Raw genomic sequence first — 23,024 nt, 5'->3', positions numbered from 1 at the left:
AAGTATGCAACATTTATTAAAAAACAACAACCTTGTAATCAGCCTGGGCATTTCTTTTCTATCCATTACTGCCTATTTAAATGGAGAGAAAATTATAGAGTTTTGCACAAATTAAACAATCAAATCCATGTATTTGTAATAACAGTGTCATACAATTGTAATGAAATAAAACATATCTAAGATCCCATTTTTACCACAATGGGGCCAATAATAATGTAATCCCCAATATTGAAATTGGCTTCAGATGGTGAAACGTGTAACAGGAATACAGCCAATAAATGTACAGACAGGTTTGGAATAACCACAAGAAAGTGTGCTAATACTATTGTTTTATATAGATTGTACATTCATCTAAAATGAACTATACCTCAAAATATGCAACATATCATGTTAGGGGAAAATATGCCAATTTTATGTAATTATCTTCAGGTTATGAGTGAAATGCTTTCTTTAATCATGATCAAACAATCCTAAATGAAAACTATTTTATTGAGTATCAAGCATCCATATAGCCATTACCATACAGTACCATGCATTAACATCACAGTACAGAATAATAACTGACAATGACTCCATTCCATTTTCGATCTCATAGAGGTACACTGGCGTGGTAGGATTCGTTGGACCAGTAACTAAAAGGTTGTTGGATCGAATCCTCTAATCCCTTGGAGCAAGGCAGCTAACCCACTGTTCCGCGGGCGCCCGGCGACGGGGATGTCGACAAGGCAGCCCCCGCTGTTGGGTTAAATGCGGAAGATTTCAGTTGAATGGCTCAGCTGTACAAACGGACAGCTATCCCCTTTCCTTCTTCATTAAAACAAGAGAAAATAAAGAGAGAATGAGAAGTGCCTCTCCCTTCTTTTCTTCTCTGTGTGACGACGTATCAGTCCTATCAGTGGACACTCTGTCCCAGGCCAGTCTCGGGCTCTTGGTGAGAATGGTCCAGAGCAGAAGTGGGTTATTGGATGGTGAGGCCCCCATGGGTATTCTTGGGGCTCTAGGGGGTCCATGGAGGCTCCCTTGGTAGGGGAGGTCTGGAGCAGCCTCCTGCCTGGGCACTATCACATAGAGAGAGAGAGGAGGCACAAGACTTACAGAGAGAGAGCTTTGTATTTGGGCCAGAAGTATCCCAGATCAGTTGGTAGAGCATGAGGCGCTTGAGAACGCCAGGGTTGTGGGTTCAATCGGGCGGGGCCTGTAAGGAAAACAAGAAAAAAAAACATGTATGCACTCACTAACTGTGCTTGATAAGAGCGTTTTGCTAAATGACTAAAATGTAAAATGTAAGCCTGAGGCTCGACTCTACTGTTTGCTATGGCAAGGAACAATACACAGTATAGTTCTTTTAGATGCATTGCAAAGTATGAAATATTCGGTCTGGCTGGCTACTTACGTTTGTATAATTTTTTTGCAAAAGTTTGTTTGCAGGTAAATACTGAACAAGCAAGTGCCAAAATGTAATGAGATAAATGTTTTAGTAAGGTGCATATGGGAGTGGGTATTTTGGGTATAGCTTTGGGTAGGACACAGAGCTTATTTTGTTGGGTGTCAGCTCCACATATGACAGATGACATTTAGATGACATTACTCCAGATAAAGGAAAGAGAAGAGCTGGATGGCGGAGTGCCAGGAGGAGGATTGGGGGATGCTGAAGGTGTTAGCCCCTCATCCCTCCTCCTGCATCCCCTCCAACACCATCTTATTTTCCCTCCTTCACTCTCACACACCCTGTCCTCTATCCCTCCCCACAGACGCCACAACCACACTACATTCTACAAGAAATAATTGCTTTTGTCTGGAAGGAGTTCGGGAGGAGAGGGATCGGGAGCGCGCGCTACCTCTGTTCGAAAAGGGGGTGCGTGGAAGGACAACTAGTCGCTTCTCTCTCCTTCCCTCCATCCTCTTTCTCTACCATGCAGGGCCCTCTTCCTCTCGTTGGACTTGCGGATGTCATCTGGTCATGTGGAGCAGAGGGAGGTAAGGACAATAAACTTGTTTACCGTGCTGTATTCGAGGTAGAGATGACGGCTGGAAAGAGGCACACTTCTATGGTTAGAAACCAGCATGCATATCCCTGGCCCGCCGTGAAACCAAAAGGTTGAAGGAATAATCATAATAATCATCATAATAATAAAAATAGTAATTGTAGTAATATTAATATTAATAATAAACATATTTTATGACTATATCGATAGGCCTATGTTTTTTTAAATTAATCAGTCATAAAGTTTAACATTTCATATTTAACTGGTAACAAGATGCCTATAGACTGTGAGGTGTGTGGGGGGCAGAGGTCTTACTCAATGCTATTGATTTGCCCGTATTGACTTAGATGTTTGAATAGATTTTTCTGTTTAAAAATCTATATCGACAATAATCTAGTGCATAGCGTGGTAATTGGCAACGTGTTAAATATCGGTTTGGCATGAGGGAGGTGAGGCGATGAAATAGAGAAAGAGGGCGCGCGCTACGTGCACGGCAATACTCAAAGATGTTGTGGGGAGGCCTGCGGGAGGTGAGATGTTGGTTGAACCGGTGCTCTTCCGCGTGCAGCCGGTAGCAAACGGCCTCTGCTGGCCTTACCGGAGTGGGATTTTACTCATGGTCAAACACCTTACCTGTAGCAGATGACGTTTCTCCACATAGAATAGTCGCGTCTTCTGAGTCACAGGAATGATGTTGATTAAGTTAGATCATGACACGTCAGTAATTTTGAAGTTGAATAAATTGTATTAGCCGAATGGAAGCCTTTTAAGAAGGACCTGTGCGTAATGGTCATGGTCATGGCTGCAGGGAGGAATTTAAGCAGCCATGCTTTGTTATAAATGCTTATAGCTGGTCTCACAATGCCTTTGCCTAAACGTATAGGCTAGATGCATATTTATTAGATGCATATGACTGTTATAATGATTGTAGAACATTGTATATGGGTGGCAGAAAGCACCAAGAAAGCATTTATATTGCATTAGCCAACGAAGGTGGTTCTTAACAAGTGTTAACTGTCTGAATTTTTAAGGCTGAAAGATTCCTTAATGAAAAGATTCCCTCACGCAATTCCATGAGAGAAAAATAAACATTTCAAACATGATTTGATTAAAATATAAATATTTATCATAGGTCTTATCATTCTAAACAAAATGCATTTCAATAGTTAACATTTGCAGTAATGGGAAAAAAATTGTAGGCTATCAACTTTTGTCGTATTATACACCGAACAAAAATATAAACGCAACATATAAAGTGTTGGTCCCATGTTTCATGAGCTGAAATAAAAGATCCCAGAGATGTTCCATACGCACAAAAAGCTTATTTCTCTCAAATGCAACAAACAAATTTGTTTACATCCCTGTAAGCAGCATCTGCAAGATAATCCATCCACCTGACAGGTGTGTGGTATATGAAGAAGCTGATTAAACCGCATGATCATTACACAGGTGTGCACCTTAACCTGTGCAGCTTTGTCACACAACACAATGCCATGCAGATGTCTCAAGCTGTTGAGGGAGCGTGCACTTCGCATGCTGACTACTGGAATGTCCACCAGAGCTGTTGCCAAGAGAACTGAATGTTCAACCGGCCTTACAAACCGCAGACCATGTGTTTGGTGTTATGTGGGCGAGCAGGTTTGCTGAGTGTCAACGTTGGAATAAGAGTCCACCATGGTGGTGGTGTAGGGTTGAGTGGTACGGGCAGGCATAAATTACGGACAACGAACACAATTGCATTTTATCGATGGCAATTTGAATGCTCAAAAATACCGTGACGAGATCCTGAGGCCCATTGTGAGGCCCATTTTTTAAAGGTATCAGTCATGTGAAATCCATAGATTAGGGCCTAATTTGATTTATTTCAGTTGACTGATTTCCTCATTTGAACTGTAACTCAGTAAACTCTTTGAAATTGTTGCATGTTGCGTTTATATTTTTGTTCAGTATAATAACATAGGCCTACTGTATGTGCCTGTTGGTTGGCTTCTCCAGTTATCTGTGATCTCAGTCTCCCAGACAAGCAGTAATGTAATGATCACCATTCGCATCATTATAGCATGGTCTTATTGAGAGGAAAAAAGTCAGAAATCAATACAGGATACCTTTAGCAGCGGTGGTGAAAACGAGTGAGAGGCGGTTGGGAGGAAGGATGGAGCGAGGGAGCAGAGACAGAGAGAGAGCATGAGGGAGGAGGGAGGGAGGGGGGGTGAGAGCGGGTTCTCTCTCGCTTCAATGTTGCAGCCAGCGTAGTAGCAGATCGCTAGAATACTGGAGGGAGCTGGGTCGAGTGAGCTATTGGGGTTCCCAAATATCTGGGACAAACAGGCAGACAGAAAGACACACAGGCGGATGGACAGAAAGATAGGCAAGTGCTCCGACAAGAACGAGAAACGTAACGGATATTCAGATTTATTTTTATGTTGTTTCCGTTCTTTATTTATTTATTTGGCTTTATTTATTTCTTTATCGATTGATTGCGTTTTAATTACTTCCTTGTGACAGGGAGTGAGGGAGGAGGAGCGTAGGCCAAGCGCGCACGTTAGGTAAGCCTTTCCGAAATATTTATTTATTTCAGTTGATTAGCGTAATGCAGCTATTTTACATGCATTTTAAACACGCTTCGCTGCGTTGTAGCCTGCGTGTATGGGTGGGAATGTGTGTAGATATAGCCTACAGTGAGGGGCAGGGAGAGAGTGCGATCGCTATAAACCAAATAAAGTAGATTAACCAAAAAATAACAAATCCAAATAGACCACAATAATTTTTGCCTTTACGCACACCAAGCGTGGCTCGGGTTTCGTCTGTTTTTATTGTAATATTATCATTTTATTTACCAGCGCAAACCAAAGCTAACCCCAGTGAGTGATGCTAAGAAACTAGCGACTGTTACGGTGTCTGTTCTCACGCCTGTCGATAGGAAAACAGTGGGGCTAACATTGAGAGTATGCTAATATAAAACGCATATATGAGAAATAGAACGATTAGGCTATTGTATGGTTACTTACAGTTGTCACGGCATACGAGAAAGACAGGAGCAAAAATCTGGACATAACCACAGGCTTATAATAAAAGTATTATTACTATATTAGTCCTGATAGTTTTCTTCTGATATAGTAGTGGGAGTTCAGTTGTGGTTCTATCCGTCTGTGTGTTGGGTCTGGGCTGTTTCCTTAGCCTGAGTGCTGCACACTCAAGGGAGCACCATATATATATATATATATATGTATATGTTCTATGCACATCCAAAAATGTAAATAGAGCTATCCAGCATAGCCTACATGTGTACCCGCCATCAACTGGTAAGCCAAACAACGAATGTTCTAAGTGTTCGATACCAAATATATTTCAAACGGACGAAGATACACAGAAGAGGAAACATCTTGTCACAATATTACTGAAAAATTATATTAAACAAAACCAGAAGACGGAGGAAGATCATGTTTGTTCCCTTGCCGGTGCCGTTCATGTTTCAGAGAACTGCCCCTGACCTCAACGCCTGGCGTCTCAAGTCCCCGTTGGCTCTACGTTCCGACTCCGGTAAGACATTTTCCGTTATTCTTGCCATGTCGGTGAGGCTCAGTCATGCATACACGCCCCATCTTAACGACTCCCATGTAGCGCGCTTTTCGGTGCCGATTATCCACTTGGAACTGGAATGTGCTCTGGGAACTTCTGTGTTGAAGGCCGAATACACTCCTCTTCTCTCCTGGTTTAAATGTGTAAATAAACAGACACATAAGTCCATATAAAATTAGACTGCAAATAATTGCGCGCAGACGTCCTTTTCTCCGTTAACTTGAAAGAACACGTGCGCGTAATGCGCGACGGTTCCATTTGTGTTTATTTACGTTCCTTTTCTCCGGGTGATGTATCCCTCTTCCCAGTGTGTTTTCTGTCCCCTCTCTCCATCCTTTCCCTCTCCTCGGCGCCGTACGCCTGTGCCTCAGCCTCCTTCTCTCCCGAACTACCCTCTCGGCAGGCAGGGAATATTCATGCAAACTTATCGATCCTGCGGAGATCGATTCCTGGGCCGGTGAAAACAGGGAGAGGGGAGTGAGAGGCAAAAATACGGTGAAAGGAGAAGGACCGTGAACGAGGAGACGGAAGAATGCTGTCTTTATTTCGTTTTATTTCACTCATTTTCGACAGTCTGTGTGTTTATCTGTGTTGTGATTTAGACATTTGACTGGCATTCGTCGAATAGCCCTCCTCTGTCTCAATTCCATACAATGGTTATGTGTGTATGGATAACGCCTTTATTTCAGTAGCCTAAACATGACAGACATTGATTTCTCAGGATCACGTTTGTCTGTCCCGATGCTTGTCTACGTGCGGTGTCAGCGTGGCTGGTCGCTAAACCCGGCAGGGGAAGGCGGGACCATTGAGGCTGGGCTGGGGAAGGGGAGGGCGGCTGGGGCGCCGTCTGCGTTTCATCTGCGCTGAAGCGGAATAAAAGGACGCATGGTGGGAGCAGCCAGCCCGGCTTCCGTGTGTCACTGCCGGTGTGTCACTGTGGCTTCCTCTAGCTCTGGAATTAGGCAGCCGCCCAGACGTGAAACAACAGCGGTATACAGCTTTTCTCTTCTCCTCAGTAGGGAGGGGAAGTATGCGTAATGTCCCTGATCTCGGTGTGTATGTGTGTGTGTAGGCAATAGGGAGGGGGTTGGTGGAAAATACCATATGACTGCACTGTGCGTTTATGTTTCACCTCCCCGCTGTATTAAAACTATTCAGAATGCATACACATAATGCCTGTCACGGTTTAATGGTGCATAAATACAGCTTGGTGTGCACCTTGGACGGTGGCTGCTTTCTTAAAGAGACAGGCACCCATTTATCTGTATAAGACTATATTTTTCTCTCTTTTTCCAATGTGTAATTTTCAGATCAGTTCAAATCCATTTGATTTTAGAAAGGCGAGTTTCTCTCCACCTTCATTTACTATCTGTCACTAGAAGAGTGTTTATACACCATGATGTAGAGATGAGGGGATGTGAGAGAGAGGGCAGAGGGCAGAGGGGAGCGTAGAGGGATGAGAGCGACCTGTTACCTAGGTGTATCTCTAGAGATAGCACACAGAGGAGAGGGTGGGGGAGGAGAGGAAAGGAAGGACAGAGAAGCGAGATAGGGAGCGGGTACTGGGAGGAGGAGTTTTCGAGCACCACACATTGAAAAATGGCGAATCTTAGAGTGAGATAAAACATTTTGAGAAAGTGGGAGAGAGAAGCCGTTGAAAGTAAAAGCAGATGACAGAGTGAAAAATGAGGCTGGAGAGGAAAACCCAGTTTGAGACGGAGAGGTGAGGGTAAACTGTACCAGAGCCATTATGGTAGTACTCATGTGTTGTGTACAGTTTGTTGGCCTATAGGAGTCAATATGACAATAGTGATGGATGATATGTTGCTAATTCTGCGCTCTCCCTCATATTTAGTTTATTCTCTATCGTATACAATTCAACATAACCTATTGCCACACACACACGCCTGTACTTTTCATGTTCTTCCCACACTAAATAGGCCTCATCTCAGAGCCTCTGGGGCTTACCTACCAACACAACAAGTCACGTAGCACACTAACCATCATGTAACATATTACACATGTATTGGACTGTTTTCCAGCTGGGTAGCCATTCATTCCCAGTGATAGTGGTTTTGTTCTATATTTAATGGCATTGTGTCTGGGACAGGAGTGTATAGTGGGAAAGGGGATACTTAGTCAGTTGTACAACTGAATGCATTCAACTGAAATGTGTCATTTAACCCAACCCCTGTGAATCAGAGCAGTGCAGGGGGCTGCCTTAATTAACATCATCGGCACCCGGGGAGCTGTTGTTGGGGATTAATTGCCTGGGAATTCGAACCAGCGACATTTCACTTACTGGTTCAACGCTCTTAACCGCCTTGCTACCTGCCACCCCTGTGTAGCGTAGTGCACAGAGTAAAGTGGTTTGTTAGGCCATCACCATTAACCGCTGCATTACATTTTAATGTGACCTGCACAAGGACTGGCAGGTTTGCTCTAGTAGGAATGGGCTTGATATGATGGAATAGGACTGAAACTGTAGCCTTACATTAGTTTCCTTTACACACACACACACACACACACACTTAATTCCACTATTTTAGCTTCATACACTTTGTGGCTGTAGAGCCATTAAGCCATGGGGACACAGATACTGCTGTAGTCAATATCTACTGTCTATGCTATGGTGTGTATGCATTTCTGTTTCATATGATGTATGTCAATAAACAAGCTATAGTTTTACATTTACATTTTACATTTTAGTCATTTAGCAGACGCTCTTATCCAGAAATTATTTGATTGTGCATGTAGGCCGGTGCATATGCTTACATGTGTTTTTGTGTGTCTGTGTCCGAACCTGCACGTGTGTGTGTATAGATCGGAGCGTGGTGGGAGTGGTGTGAGCCCCAGTGTTAACATGATTGCGAATGACAAAATGTCAACCTGGGTTTGTTAGGAACATAATGGGGAATCAATAGACACAAGAAAGATGTCAATACTACATGCTATATAGCATTAAGGCACTGCCCCCCTCTCTCTCTCTCTACTGCTTCCTTCCACAGTATAGTTCTCTCTCTCTCTCTCCCTATCTTTTCTTCCCTCCCTCCGTCTCTTCCTCTATCTGTCTGTGTGTGTGTGTATCTGTGTGTGTGTGTGTACGTGTGTGTTCCGTTATTAGATTGCAGTATGATGGGCCCACAGACAGTCGTCAGTAATGCAGTGCTCTAGTCTGGTCTGGTGGCAGAATGCTGCTAGTCATAATGAAAACAGACATGTGGATGTTACAGAGCTCTCTATTATGGCATCACACAGATGCTCTTGACATGGATAACCTCCCTCACTGTCCTCAGTAGAGGATGTCTGAGTCAAGAGCTCTGTTCACGTGAAGAAAATGTGCAGTACACCATACACAGGGAATGCAGTGTGTGTGCTTGTAGACTGAGACTAATGTAGTACCAATGCTGATGAAGTCCCCCATTAGCAGCAGTGAGTGGTATTGAGTTTCTCCCGCACACACACACACACACACACACACCCACACCCATATGCATGCCACCCCACACACACACAGCGAGGTATTCTATGTATGGTGGGTCAGTGAGTGTGTCCAGTGAAATACATCCCAGCATTAGTTCTAATCAGAGACAGGGTGAGCAGGCCACTTAATCAGACATATCCCCTGGGACCAGGGAGAGAAGGGGGAGGCAGGGTGGAGAGAGGGGGTCCAGGCTCTTAATCAACACATCACCAGGAATACCCTCATACATGCTGCTTTTACACCTCTCTCTCTCTCAGATTGAGGGTTGAGTGTGTGTGTTTCTGTGTGTTTGTGTGCGTGGTGTGCGTTATGTGTGTGGTCGCGCGTCGTGTGTGTGTTGGTCAACCTCTGATAAGTGTGTGAGGTGAAGGAGAGGCATACACCACATGAGTCCAATCACACAAATCAGAGAAGTCCAGAAACTATTGGAAATCAATTTTCAGCATGTTGACTTGATTGTATGTGGAACACACAGATTTGTTGACTGTTGCCTCTTTAAAAGAAGTAGAAAAAAGGAAGAAAGTCATACTAGAGCTGGCCTGTCCCTTATTCTCCCAAATAAATATTTACCCTGGAATGAGATTTAGCCGAGTTAGATGGATAAATGCAATCATTTTTAATTTTAAAAAATCAATAAGGCCCACCGAGATGACTGAACAAAGATATTGCTGTTTTTCCACTCCGCTGTCTGTTTTGTTGTTGATTGCTGGTGGTTTTCTCTCCTGCCACTGGCCCGTGTGCCGGTGCATTTAGATAATAAAAATACCAATAAAGTCCGGAGTTTTGATTGGGTCCCACCCCCCAGCCCAGCACGGTCTAAATCAGGGGTCCTCCTCTCCATTTCATTTAGCTGATAAGATTTATGATTATGAAGAGGTCCTATTAACCTCTGCGGTTCGTCTGCTGTCCTTCAGTCTATCTGCCTGTGTGTGTGTGTGTGTGTTGGGGGATACTGCTATGTAAGAATGTGTGAGGTGTTGTTGGAAAATTACATTGCTGTATCAGAGAGAGAGATGTTCATCAACCATCACCACCCAATGTTGGGCCTTCTCTCACACGCATACACACACACACACACGCACACACACAAACCTACATCCACACCCACACTGAATATACCAATCGTTTACAAAAAGGGAAAATTCTGCTATTTTTTTCTCTCAACATTTCCTTCTCTCCTTTATCCCCTCTGTCCTTCCTCTCCTCTGTCCTTCTCCCGGCGGGGAGTGCGCTGTCCTTGAATTAATCTGTTGTACGCTTCCCTCCTTTCTTTCGTTCTCTCTCTTTTTCCCCTCTCAAACTGTTGTAAGCCTTCCTTCTTCCCCCTCTCATGTCCTCCTAATAGAACATTATCTCCTACGTGCTTTCTCTATTCTACTCATTTTCCTCTACCTATATTTCTGTCTTTCTCTCTCTCAGTTATGGGGAGAGTTGTGGTATTCAGCCTATAGTAGATTCATACAGGTTTTTGAACTGGCCACACTTACATTCACCAGTTGGTTGCCAAGATTAGGAAGGAAAAAATGGGTGAGACCCCTCCTTTTTCTGTACAAGGGGTGCACCCCTTGGTCCCTTTGTCTGTTTGTGAAGTGGGGCTGAGTCGCCGTGCATGGCACCATCTTTTTCACCCTTCTCAATGTCTGTCTCTCATCTCGATCTCTCTCTCTCTCATCTCGATCGATATCTCTCTCTCTCTCTCTCTCTCTCTCTCTCTCTCTCTCTCTCTCTCTCTCTCTCTCTCTTTCTCTCTCTCTCTCTCTCTCCCTCTCTCTCGCTCTCTCTCATCCCCCCTCACTCTTCTGTGGTGTGGGGAGCGACAGCCTGGTTGCCAAAGTGACTGCAGGACACATTAAGGCCTATAAAAGTACGGGCAGCGGTCGCACTCTTAACCGTGAGTCAGAGGTAGTGTATAAAAGTGTGTTTAAATGGTTCTGTGATTACACAGGGACAGCCAGCGAGAGAGGTAAATAGCCAGGAAAGAGAGAGAGAGAGCGAGAGAGAGATGGGGGGGCTCCATCTTTTCTCTAATAAGAGTGGAAGAAAGAAATAATTAAAGAAACGGAACAGATTTGAACACAAAAATGGACTAAACAAAAATATCCCCTTCCACCACACCCCACAGGCCCCTCCCCTCTCTTTCACCCCTAGTTCCTAATTGGCCACATGCTGCCTTGAGTGACAGGTGTAATCATCAGTCAAATTATGATGGAGGGAGAGAGGGGTGGAGGCCGGGGGGAGGAAGGAGGGAGAAGTGGAGGGAGAGGAGAGGAGATTGAATGGAAGGTTCTTTGATCAGACGAAAGGAGGAACGGAGGAGAGGAGCAGAGGAAAAGAGGGGGAGACCAGAGGAACAGATGGAGTTACATGGAGACCTGCTGTCTACACCTGTTGCTCCCTTAGACTGCCACACTAGCACATTCTACACAATAGTATGACACTTCATTAACCAGCAACTAGCACTACGATTCAATAGAGACTACAGCCATTATACACTAACAGCAAACACAGAGTTGTACCACCACTACTCAAACACGGCGCTGTACAATGTCACCATAGAAATCCACAATAGGAACCTGTAGTACATATCAAGCTTTGGCGTGGCGATACAGTATACCCAAACTCTTTGATTTCCATCAACCAAGTTAAATTAAAGCTGTCAGAGTATTTCAGTAGTCTTAGTGAGCCCCAACCTGAGCTCATCCTAATGAGGTTTACAGTAATTAGGAGTTGTAGTGAGAGAGGACTTTGATCCCTGCTCTGTGCGGTGGTATTAGCGGTACTCATTAGCAGCTTATGAGCTAGTGTGGCCATGCTCTCTCTCTCTCTCTCTCTCTCTCTCTCTCTCTCTCTCTCTCTCTCTCTCTCTCTCTCTCTCTCTCTCTCTCTCTCTTTCTCTCTCTAGTCAGATCCTATTAGGCAGCTGAACATACACGCTGAATTGGGAACAGGGAGATTAGGAAACTACACACACACATAATATTTTTTCTTCTGAGAAAATATTCCTCTAACTCAAACATTATCGCTGTAAATACCCCTCTCTCTCTCTTTCTTTAATTCTCTATACATAACACTTCCTCTTCCCCTCTCTTCCTCCGTTTCTCCCTGTCTTCTCCTCTCTCTCTCCCACGATGGAGTGATTATTGAGAAGATGTTGCAGTGTTCAGCGCTCATTGATGAAGTCTGCCTTTGTCTGTCTGTATTGCCCTGTCGCAACCAGGACACTGCTTATAGCAAAATCAATACACAGAGTAGGAGAGAGAGAGCGAGAGAGAGAGAGACAGATAGAAAGTGAACGATTGATGGAGAGAGAACCCCCCTCACCTCCCATTATCCCACACATTGTTAGTATCAGTAGTCTACCATCAATTAGTATATCGAATAGAAAATCACTGTCAGTAGCACTGTTTTTATGGTCAATGTAATGTTAGCCTCTTGTGTCTAGATCAGTGTGTGTGTTACATACAGTTGAATTCATTAAAACTCGTTTTTCAACCACTCCACAAATTTCTTGTTAACAAACTATAGTTTTGGCAAGTCGTTTAGGACATCTACTTTGTGCATGACACAATACATTTTTCCAACAAATGTTTACAGACAGATTATTTCACTTATCATTCACTGTATCACAATTCCAGTTGGTCAGAAGTTTACATACACTAAGTTGACTGTAACTTTAAACAGCTTGGAAAATTCCAGAAAATGATGTCATGGCTTTAGAAGCTTCTGATAGGCTAATTTACATAATTTGAGTCAATTGGAGGTGTACCTGTGGATATATTTCAAGGCCTACCTTCAAACCCAGTGCCTCTTTGCTTGACATCATGGGAAAATCAAAAGAAATCAGCCAAGACCTCAGAAAGAAAATGGTAGACCTCCACAAGTCTGGTTCATCCTTGGGAGCAATTTCCAAACGCCTGAAGGTACCACGTTCATCTGTACACACAATAGTACGTAAGTATAAACACCATGGGACCACGCAGCCGTCATACCGCTCAGGAAGGAGACACATTCTGTCTCCTAGAGATTAACGTACTTTTGTGCGAAAAGTGCAAATCAATCCCAGAACAACAGCAAAGGACCGTGTGAAGATGCTGGAGGAAACAGGTACAAAAGTATCTATATCCACAGTAAAACAAGTCCTATATCGACATAACATGTAAGGCCGCTCAGCAAGGAAGAAGCCAATGCTCCACAACCGGCATAAAAAAGCCAGACTACTGTTTGCAACTGCACATGGGGACAAAGATCGTACTTTTTGGAGAAATGTCCTCTGGTCTGATGAAACAAAAATAGAACTGTTTGGCTATAATGACCACCGTTATGTTTGGAGGAAAAGGGGGTTGCTTGCAAGCCGAAGAACACCATCCCAACTGTGAAGCACAGGGGGTGGCAGCATCATGCTGTGGGAGTGCTTTGCTGCAGGAGGGACTGGTGCACTTCACAAAATAGATGGCATCATGAGGAAGGAAAATGATGTGGATATATTGAAGCAACATCTCAAGACATCAGTCAGGAAGTTAAAGCTTGGTCGCAAATGGGTCTTCCAAATGGACAATGACCCCAAGCATACTTCCAAAGTTGTGGCAAAATGGCTTAAAGACAACAAAGTCAATGTATTGGAGTGACCATCACAAAGCCCTGACCTCAATTCTATAGAAAATGTGTGGGCAGAACTGAAAAAGCGTGTGCGAGCAAGGAGGCCTACAAACCTGACTCAGTTACACCAGCTCTTTCAGGAGGAATGGGCCAAAATTAACCCAACTTATTGTGGGAAGCTTGTGGACGCCTACCCGAAACGTTTGACCCAAGTTAAACAATTTAAAGGCAATGCTACCAAATACTAATTGAGTGTATGTCAACTTCTGACCCACAGGGAATGTGATGAAAGAAATAAAAGCTGAAATAAATAATTCTCTCTACTATTATTCTGATGTTTCACATTCTTAAAATAAAGTGGTGATCCTAACTGACCTAAGCCAAGGAATTTTTACTAGGATTAAATGTCAGGAATTGTGAAAAACTGAGTTTAAATGTATTTGGCTAAGGTGTATGGAAACTTCCGACTTCAACTGTATCTGTCCAGTGTGGCCTTGGTGTTGTGGTGGTGTGGATGCTAGGAGGACAGGACTCTATCAGTGGGATGATCTGCCATGTGTATGTATGAGCTCACCTCTCCCTGCCTCCACTCCCCAGTGGGACCAAGTGTGCGGGGAGGAGGAGGGGAAGGAGGAATGGGGAGCATGGAGAGGAGGGGGCTGTTGTGTGAGAGAGGCACAGCTGGGAAATTAGAAATGCCCCCCCCACACACACCTTAACTCACACATACGATACACGCACACAAACATACACATTCCTGATCCCCATCTCTTTATCCTCCCCTCAGGAAGAAGAAGGGAGAGGGGGATGAAGGGAAGGGAGGGAGAAGGGACAGATACGGGCATTAAAATTCATGGCTTTTTTTTTTTTCCTGCTGAAAATCAATAGTGTTTACTATGAATGAGAGGAACAGTGGACAACAGCAGTGCCCGGGGTAGAGGGAGGGAGAGGGAAAATGAGGAGGAGGAAGGGGGGATAGAGGGAGAGGAAGGGAGGAGGAGGGGTGACTTTATTACTATAAGCAGAGTCACCAAGGGCCAAGGTTAAAGACCGGTGTGCGCAGGGAGAGGGAGAGATAGAGGGATAGAGAGAGAGAGAGAGAGAGAGAGAGAGAGGGAGAGAGGGAGAGAGAGAAAGGCATTGACTATAAATATGGATACAGAGAGAGAGATACTCTAATACATATTTACAGTGTTCTCTCACTAACTCACTCATGCAAAAATATGTCACACAATACTAAAGTGACTTCTGATTCAGTCGGTCTCCCACTTTCTTTTCAACGTTTTCTCTCCCTCTTGAATGCTTCTTCTCTCCTATTTTTTAGCCTGCATCTTTCTCAAATCAAATCAAATTGTATTTGTCACATGTGCCGAATATAACGGGTGTAGACTTTACCCTGAAATGCTTGCTTACGAGCTCTTCCCACTGATGGCGAACAGGGAAACTGGACATGTTTTGCTGAATGATAGATTTGTGTTGGGTGGTTGCACATTGTGGATGGTGGGGGAATGTTTTGTGTTGTGCTGGGTAGGTGCTCTGCACGGGGATAGGGTGTGCGTGCATGCATGAGTGTGATGAAATAACGTTGAGTAAATTCATGCATTATGGAGGGAGCAGGCGGGTGACAGAGAGCGGCTGAATGTGAATGGCTGCCTGCCATGCACTAAGAGTTCAGGGCCAATCTCACCGTGCTGCTCCGACATTACCATAGATCTACATTACCACAGATCTACATTACCATAGATCTACATTACCATAGATCTACATTACCAGTCTCACCCTGAAAGGCTATATATGTATTATTCAGCATTTGATATTGATCAGATATTATATTATGCATACCAAATATATATTGCATATATATACAGTAGGCAGGCTATTTGATAGGTACAGTATATGATGGAGCTTTGATAGTGTGTTGCTTTGTTTTGAAGGTGGAGGGAGTTGGAGTTTTAGAGAGTTGGAGACTTCATAAGTGTGGGTACAGATATGGGTGAAAAGAGTTGTGTATGTCTACGTCTGAACTGGCAGGGTGAACTGAAGTTTACTCAGGTCACAAAGGCACACAGTACTTGTCTGTGTGCATGACTGGATGTCAGCAGCTCTGTGTGTGTGTGTGTGTGTGTGTTTGGCCTCGCTCCAGTGCATCAATAAACCAGAGCGTAGTTTGAGAGCCAGTGAGTGATGTTTAACTACCGTTCCTCAAGGAACCTCGCAGCACTTTCAGGCGCCACAAGAGGGCCACAGGCCAGGGGGATCTGGGGAGACAGTGACCAGTACAGGGGAGGGAGGGCCAGCACTCAGGAGAGACCAGTATTTGGGTTCATAGAGGTATACAGGTATGCTTTATTTCCCCTCTCCTCTCCCACTTTCTCTGTTCTCTCTTTCTTCTTTATTCATGTATCCTCTATTCATATGCCAACTTTCCATTTCCATCTTTCTTCCGCTCGAATTTTTCACCTCCCCTTTTTTCTTTGCCCCCTCCACTTCTTACTAATGTATCCTAATCTCTCTCTCTCTCTCTCTCTCTCTCTCTCTCTCTCTCTCTCTCTCTCTCTCTCTCTCTCTCTCTCTCTCTCTCTCTCAGTAGTCTGTTCCCTTAGCGACCGTTTCCAAGGTGCCCATTCCCAAAGGCTGTGGGAGGGGTTCTGTGATGTCAGGCATGCATAACTATACACCTGTAATCCCTGCAGCTCTCTCTCCTCCTTTCTCTCTATTCTACCATTCTTCTTTCTTTCTTTCTTTCTTTCTTTCTTTCTTTCTTTCTTTCTTTCTTTCTTTCTTTCTTTCTTTCTTTCTTTCTTTCTTTCTTTCTTTCTTTCTTTCTTTCTTTCTTTCTTTCTTTCTTTCTTTCTTTCTTTCTTTCTTTCTTACAGTATTATTATTTACCACTACTTCAATCTACCCTTTTTGAACTGTCTTGACAGAATGGAATTAAATTGCCAGTAGGAAAATCCCTCCAATGTGTCTGAAAATACAATGTTGCTTTATTGTTACAACCAGACTTGTAATGTTTTTACAATATCTTTTCAATAGCTATTGGGAGGGAGGACAGTTGAAATGGCTTCTATTCACAATGTACAGAACCCCTACATCTGCACCATGTTTAAAAGGTCATTTGTCAAACCTGACATTTTGTGCCCTTACCTAAAGGTCGGCTCAATAATCCTTCTCGCTTTCTGACCCATTGTTTTATCTATGTGTGTTTTTGTGTTTTAGTATAAAGTTGGCTGATAACTTTTTTTCAGTAGTAAGTGATCTGGCAAAAGCACTCTTCTCCAACCTCAGTCAGTGTATCACTTAAAAATGTTGAAGGACAGATGCCTCATCCAAACCAAGCCCGTTGCATTTCAACTTGCATGTCTGTGTGCGTGTGTGTTGGTGAGCATACTTCTGACGCCATGCCGAGGGTCGGGGGTTGCCTGGGTGATGGGGTCGGCGTCTGTAGAAATGTGAGGGTTAACAGGAAGTGTGTGCATGTGTGTAGTAGGAAGATGTGTGTGGTAGGAGGAGGTTTTCACTCAGTGTTTGTTGTCGCCCCTCTGTTCTCCTTTTGTTCCTCTGACATTCCTCCATTTTGTTTTTTGTGTCACGGAGGATTGAACCAAAAGAGGCCCCACAGCAACACCCCCACTTCCACACCCCCTGTCATGTTCAAATCTCTCTCTCTTCCCTCTCCTCTCCTCTCTCTCTCTCTCTCTCTCTCTCGCTCTGTCATACTTTCTCTCAGGGAAGGTGACCAAAAGCTTGCTCAATTAACTTAGAGGGACATTTTTGTAGCCTTGACTTTCTGAACCCCCCCTCTCTGTCTCTATTGATCTAGTCATAGTTTTCTCAGACTCTCTCAGTACTGGCCCCGCTCTAATCAATACAGATAATTGTCTGCTCTCTCTCTCTCTCGATGCCAAACATAGACCGCTCCCTCCTCCTCTCTCTCTCTCTTTTTTATCAATGAACCCTGGTCTTCCCTCGTTCCCACCCCCCCAGTCGGGGATTCCCTCCCCTAATAACAGGAGATAACCTGCTTTCTTAACTGATTTTCACCACCCTCCCTCCCTCCCTCTCCCTCTTTCATCGATTACCGTGAGAGTTTGCCCTGCCCGCCCCGGGCCTGCCCTACAGATGTTAACACACTATACGGTGGTGTTGTGGTTTTAGTTCTGTTCGATCCATTTCCACCGCGCCTGTGTGGGTGGGGGTTGTTCACCATGGTTCTCTGGTGGGTCTCAGTCAGGAATCCACTTTATACACAACAGGAAGACCAGTGACCCCTGTAACAACCACACAATCTGCAAAGTTCTACCCAGGCCTACCCAGGCCTATTGATGATGATAGTCACCTAGGAGAGATCTTATTCAGTAGCTTCATGCACTCAGGCCATACCATAGAGCCGGGTTGTCAAACTCATTTTGCCCGGGGGTCGTATCGTTCTTCAACGAGGTCCGGGGCGGCCGCACTGAACATTTGTTATATATCCTGGCAGTCAAAATGTGTCAAATATTTTCCTCTATCCATAGTTTTTTACTCCCTTACTGCCTAGCTTCCATTTAGGTGATTATTAGTGAGCTGGACACAGTCAAGTGTGAATGTAGGTCCATTATCATTTCTACACAGTTTCCATTTGGTTTTAGTCATTTAAAATTATATTGAGTTCTTAAAAAAACATAATACTCAAACCACCCACGGGCCAGATTGGACCCCTCGGGCCAGTATGTTTGACACACCCTGCCTTAGAGGTTCCCATGGCCAGAGTTTGGTGCTATAATAATAACATTACTATAATGCTATAACATTGGATTGTCCTTTGTAGCGGTCTTCTGGTGCCAACACAGAACCCCTTTAAAAATCTAACTCTCAAACCAACATTTAAATTTCAGCTTCAGGAATTTGACTTTCAAAATGTTGCCTTCCCAACCAGTGAATTTATCTTGACTTGAGCACATGCAGGGAAGTCACTACTAACTGATTAATCATTCACAGATACAAGTGAAAAAGAGTTGGACTTGGTGCTGCATATATTCTCACCCCCCCACACACACAGAATAGACTAGTGTATGTTCAATAAAACATCCAGTCACCAGACAGACACCAGAGAAGGGCTGTATTAGGTCTAGGTCTACATGTGTGAATGTATTCATGTCAGTAGCAGACATCTACTCCCCTAGTGTGTGTGTGCTTGTGTGTGTGTGTGTGGATACTCTTATCACTGAACACAAAGACATACATCCACCACACAGCTAGGACTTAATATAAAACCTGGAGGAAATCTAGGCTTACTGTTTATTCAAATAGCACATATATCTTTTCATATTTTCCACACAGAGATTGCTCAGGTGATAGTGTGTGTTGGTCATGTCAACCAAGCAGCAAGTGTGATGATGAATTTGAACTGGATGAAAACACTGCAGACTTCTTCACATTGTAAAACTAAAAACAGTTATATTGTGAGAATAGTGAATAGAAAGCGGTAGCTAGCTAAGTTGATTGACAGTGATTATACTGTACCATTTCAAACAGTTCCATTAAGTCTGGAGGCTAGGCTCAGGTTTACATATGTGTGTGTGATCAGTCAGCCTAAGTAGGGCTTAGAGAGAGCCAGCAGGACAGGAGAGGTGAGGAGCATCGCTCTGGGGGGAGACAACAGAGGACTCTCCCCCCCGGGGAATAGTGGACCCTCACCCCCTCACCCTCCAGCCCTCTGGTCATGGACTTGAACCCGTGTCCCTAAAGGCAATCTGTTCCGCTCCTTAGTGACATGTGAAGCGCCACGCATGTCCTTAATGGATAAACAGACTGGAGCTGTTCCTCTGTTTGACAGGTTGGTTCTGACCGGTTGGTTCTGACCGGTTGGTTCTGACCAGTTGGTTCTGACCGGTTGGTTCTGACCAGTTGGTTCTGACCAGTTGGTTCTGACCGGTTGGTTGGTTCTTTCCATACGGAGGAAAGAAAATAGGGATTTGGAATCTGTTGGTTTATATAATCGTATTCTGGAGTTGAATTGTAGAAGGATACTGCATGAAAATGAATAAAGCATCTACATGGGCTTTAGAGAAACATACCGCACCCAGGGTCATTATGTAGTTTCTGTGTGTGTGTGTGTGTGTGTGTGTGTGTGTGTGTGTGTGTGTGTGTGTGTGTGTGTGTGTGTGTGTGTGTGTGTGTCTGTGTGTTTTTTGCTGTGTGTCTGTGTGTGCGTGTGTGTGTGAATTATGCATGTTAGGGCCTGCTCATTCTTCACGTTTGAAATAAATAATTCTCACCTGCCTCAGAGAGAAATAAAGGTATTGAAGGAGTATGGAAACATGGAGAGGAGAGGAGAGGAGGAGGCAAGGACCATTATATAAAAAGATTGAGGAGAGGAGGAAGGGATGGGTGGGTGATATATTCTCCTGTCTTTTTAAAAAATATTTATGCATCTTTCTTTTGGTTGTTTGTGTTTGTGGAGGATGACTTATCAGATTGAAGCCCATTCAGGCCTTCAGTCAGCCAGGGAAGCAGGCAGACGCCTTTCTCTCCTACCCTTTGGAGAATAGGAGCCTTGAATTTGAATTTCAGAGTCAGGGAGCGAGAGAGAGGGAGGAGGGGGTTGAGGTGGGATTTGAAGCAGGCGTCGTTGAGAAAGGGCCAGAAGTGTGCGTCCCTCCCCCTCCCCCCTACTAGGGGCCCCGATCGATACCAACTCAGAGCAATAAAGCTTTCCCCCTGTCATCTCAGCAGAATACAAAGCAGAATGGAGAGAGAGGGAGAGAGAGAGAGGGAGTGAGCGAAAGAGGGAGTGAGGGAGGGAGAGAGAGAGGGGTGAAAAGCTGTTCCGCTAGCCAGACCAATTTCCTACCCCCCTCAACCCACAACCACCACTCCCGCTCTCCTTCGTTCAATCGCTCTTTCTCTCCTCTCCCAAATGCACACCATGTCCCTGTGCTCAGACTGTAGAAGGCTGATATCGCTCCATTATAACTAGAACAGAATATATCAAGACTACAATGAGACACATTATTCCTCTGATTATCACAGGGAGAGATGGAGAGATGGAGGGAAAGGAGAGGTAAAACATCCAGAGAATTGGATGGATGAATGGTGAGTAAAGAACATGATAGTGGTAGGATAAAGGGAGGGAGAAAAGATGGGACAGAAGGTAAAGGAAGAGGGGGGAATAGGGGATGGGGATACATGAGGAAGGATTACACTGAGAGAAAGATGGATGTACTGATAGAGGTAGAGGGGAAAGAGGAATATTGATGAGGAAAAGCAGAATAGAGAGAGGAAGACGGAAAAGGTGAGAGAAAGACAGAGAAAGCACAAAGCATAGAGCGCTAGGCAGAAAGAGAGGGAGAGAGGGGCGGGGGGGTCAAACAGCAATCCCTTGAATTGAGAGCCAATTACAGTAATTGTAATTTAGATTCAAAGCAGACAGCTACAGCAGTGACACACACACACACACACACACTACACATAATGTGTAGACACTTAGGCAGACAGACAAAAGACAGGTAGAATGCGTTCTGTTTCCGTATACCTCCGTTGTGTGGATGCTTGTGTGTGAGAGAGGGTCGAGGTGTAAGTGTATTGTTTGTATACCTGTGAATGTGTGTGTGTGTGGCTGTGTTTTCAGTGCGGCACATTCTCTCTCTATTCTTCTCCATTAAATGGCAGCACAGGAGTCAGCCGCCAATCAGCCCTTGTGCTGCAGACAATTTAATAACATTTCTCTATGCTGACCCCTACAACGCTACTGCGTGTGTGTGTGTGTTTCACCTCAATCCGGCACTCAACGCCCCTCTCTCGCACCCTCTACCTTTCCCTCTTTATTTTCCCCTCTGTCTCATTCTCTCCTTTATTGGAAGAATATAGTGTAAATCCTTCATCTCTCATGTTTCTCTACCTTTATTGTCCCCTCTCTCCATCTCCTCCTCTCTGTCTCGCTGCACCCGTTCACCGGGATACCTGCTCTTCTTTCTGTCCTCTTCTCTTTCAGCCCTCTTTTCTGCTAGAACTCACCACTCAATCTATATGTTCTTACATCCCTCTACCATCCTCCCTTCTTCTCTGCTTCCTGTTTGTTTTCGTCTTCCTTTTTCTAGACCATTTTCTTTACCTCATTTATTTTCCTCCTCTCTCTCTTCTCTTCTCTCTCTTCTCTCTCTCTCTCTCTCTCTGTCTGTCTCTCTCTCTCTCTCTCTCTCTCCCTCCTTCCTGCATTTTTCTTTACTGTTATAGCCTCATTTTGCCAACTCTCTCTTTCATCATCTCTCTCTAAATCTCTCTCCCTCTTTCTTTCTCTCTCTCTCTCTCCCTCATCCCGCTCTCCCACCCTCCGCCCTGTGCGTTCCCTGGGGAGGTCAGTAATAATGGTAGTGATGGAGTGAGAGAGGGAGGTGCGATTATTGTCTTGTCGGGAGTCAGACGAATCGATCGGCCCAGAAATATGAGGCGCGAGAAAGAGCCGCTGTGTCAGATACAATAACCACCAGCTCCCGGGGGCTTAGACACACACACACACACGTTCACTGACGCAAACACACACATTTCATACACTGACCAAACACACACATTCATTTATACAGACAAAAACACATGCATACACATAAACACATACACACCGACATCCTCTCTCTTTCATTAACACACAAATGTATATATACTCGTTTCTCTCTGAGAACTGACAGGCAGGCAGACAGGATGATCATTCATATGGCTTGATATCAGATATACAGTGACACTTCTTTATTCATAAGTTTTCCTCCACACATGTAGACAAGGACATGATGATAAAATCTCTCACACACTGCTCACACACGCATGTATAAACAGAAGTAAACACACGGGCGTGCACACATACACACCGAGACCTTTCGCTGCTGTTGCCTGGCAACGTGTGTCCAATCAAGGTGCAGAGCAGTGTCCAGTGATGTCAGACCTGCTGCTGACCAGCAGAGAGAGAGAGGGAGAGAGAGGTTGTTAGTGTATGTAGTGTAGATGTGGATGCATAGTGTGGGAAATAGAAAGTTTGAATTTAAAGGAGATTGAAGCTGGTTGGAAAAAAAAGTGGTGTGATGAGAGGAAGAGAGAGAGGAAGAGAGAGAGGGAGATAGAGGTGGGCCTGGTGAAAGAGGAGGAGGATGGAGAGGAAGAGAGAGGTAGAGGTGGGCCTGGTGAAGGTGAAAGAGGAGGAGGATGGAGAGGAAGAGAGAGGTAGAGGTGGGCCTGGTGAAGGTGAAAGAGGAGGAGGATGGAGAGGAAGAGAGAGGTAGAGGTGGGCCTGGTGAAGGTGAAAGAGGAGGAGGATGGAGAGGAAGAGAGAGGTAGAGGTGGGCCTGGTGAAGTTGAAAGAGGAGGATGGAGAGGAAGAGAGAGGTAGAGGTGGGCCTGGTGACGGTGAA

The 23,024-nt window shown here is 44.5% G+C and overlaps 1 protein-coding gene across 5 annotated transcripts in view; it reads left to right on the top strand.

The window, feature by feature from the left end:
- The first annotated feature begins 4,953 nt into the window (after positions 1-4,953).
- LOC121566387 (POU domain, class 2, transcription factor 2-like) overlaps positions 4,954-23,024 on the top strand; it is a 36,483-nt gene continuing 18,412 nt past the window's right edge. For all 5 annotated transcript variants that reach the window (XM_045216515.1, XM_045216514.1, XM_045216511.1 and 2 more), the window contains exon 1: positions 4,954-5,525. In XM_045216515.1, coding sequence (XP_045072450.1) covers positions 5,426-5,525 — 100 coding nt within the window. In that variant the 5' untranslated portion in view covers positions 4,954-5,425. The remainder of the gene's footprint in view (positions 5,526-23,024) is intronic.

This window comes from Coregonus clupeaformis, unplaced genomic scaffold (genome assembly GCF_020615455.1).
Source record: "Coregonus clupeaformis isolate EN_2021a unplaced genomic scaffold, ASM2061545v1 scaf0731, whole genome shotgun sequence".
Taxonomy (NCBI): domain Eukaryota; kingdom Metazoa; phylum Chordata; class Actinopteri; order Salmoniformes; family Salmonidae; genus Coregonus; species Coregonus clupeaformis.
Note: the sequence above shows the minus strand (reverse complement) of the source record. Positions and strands in the feature narration are given on the sequence as shown.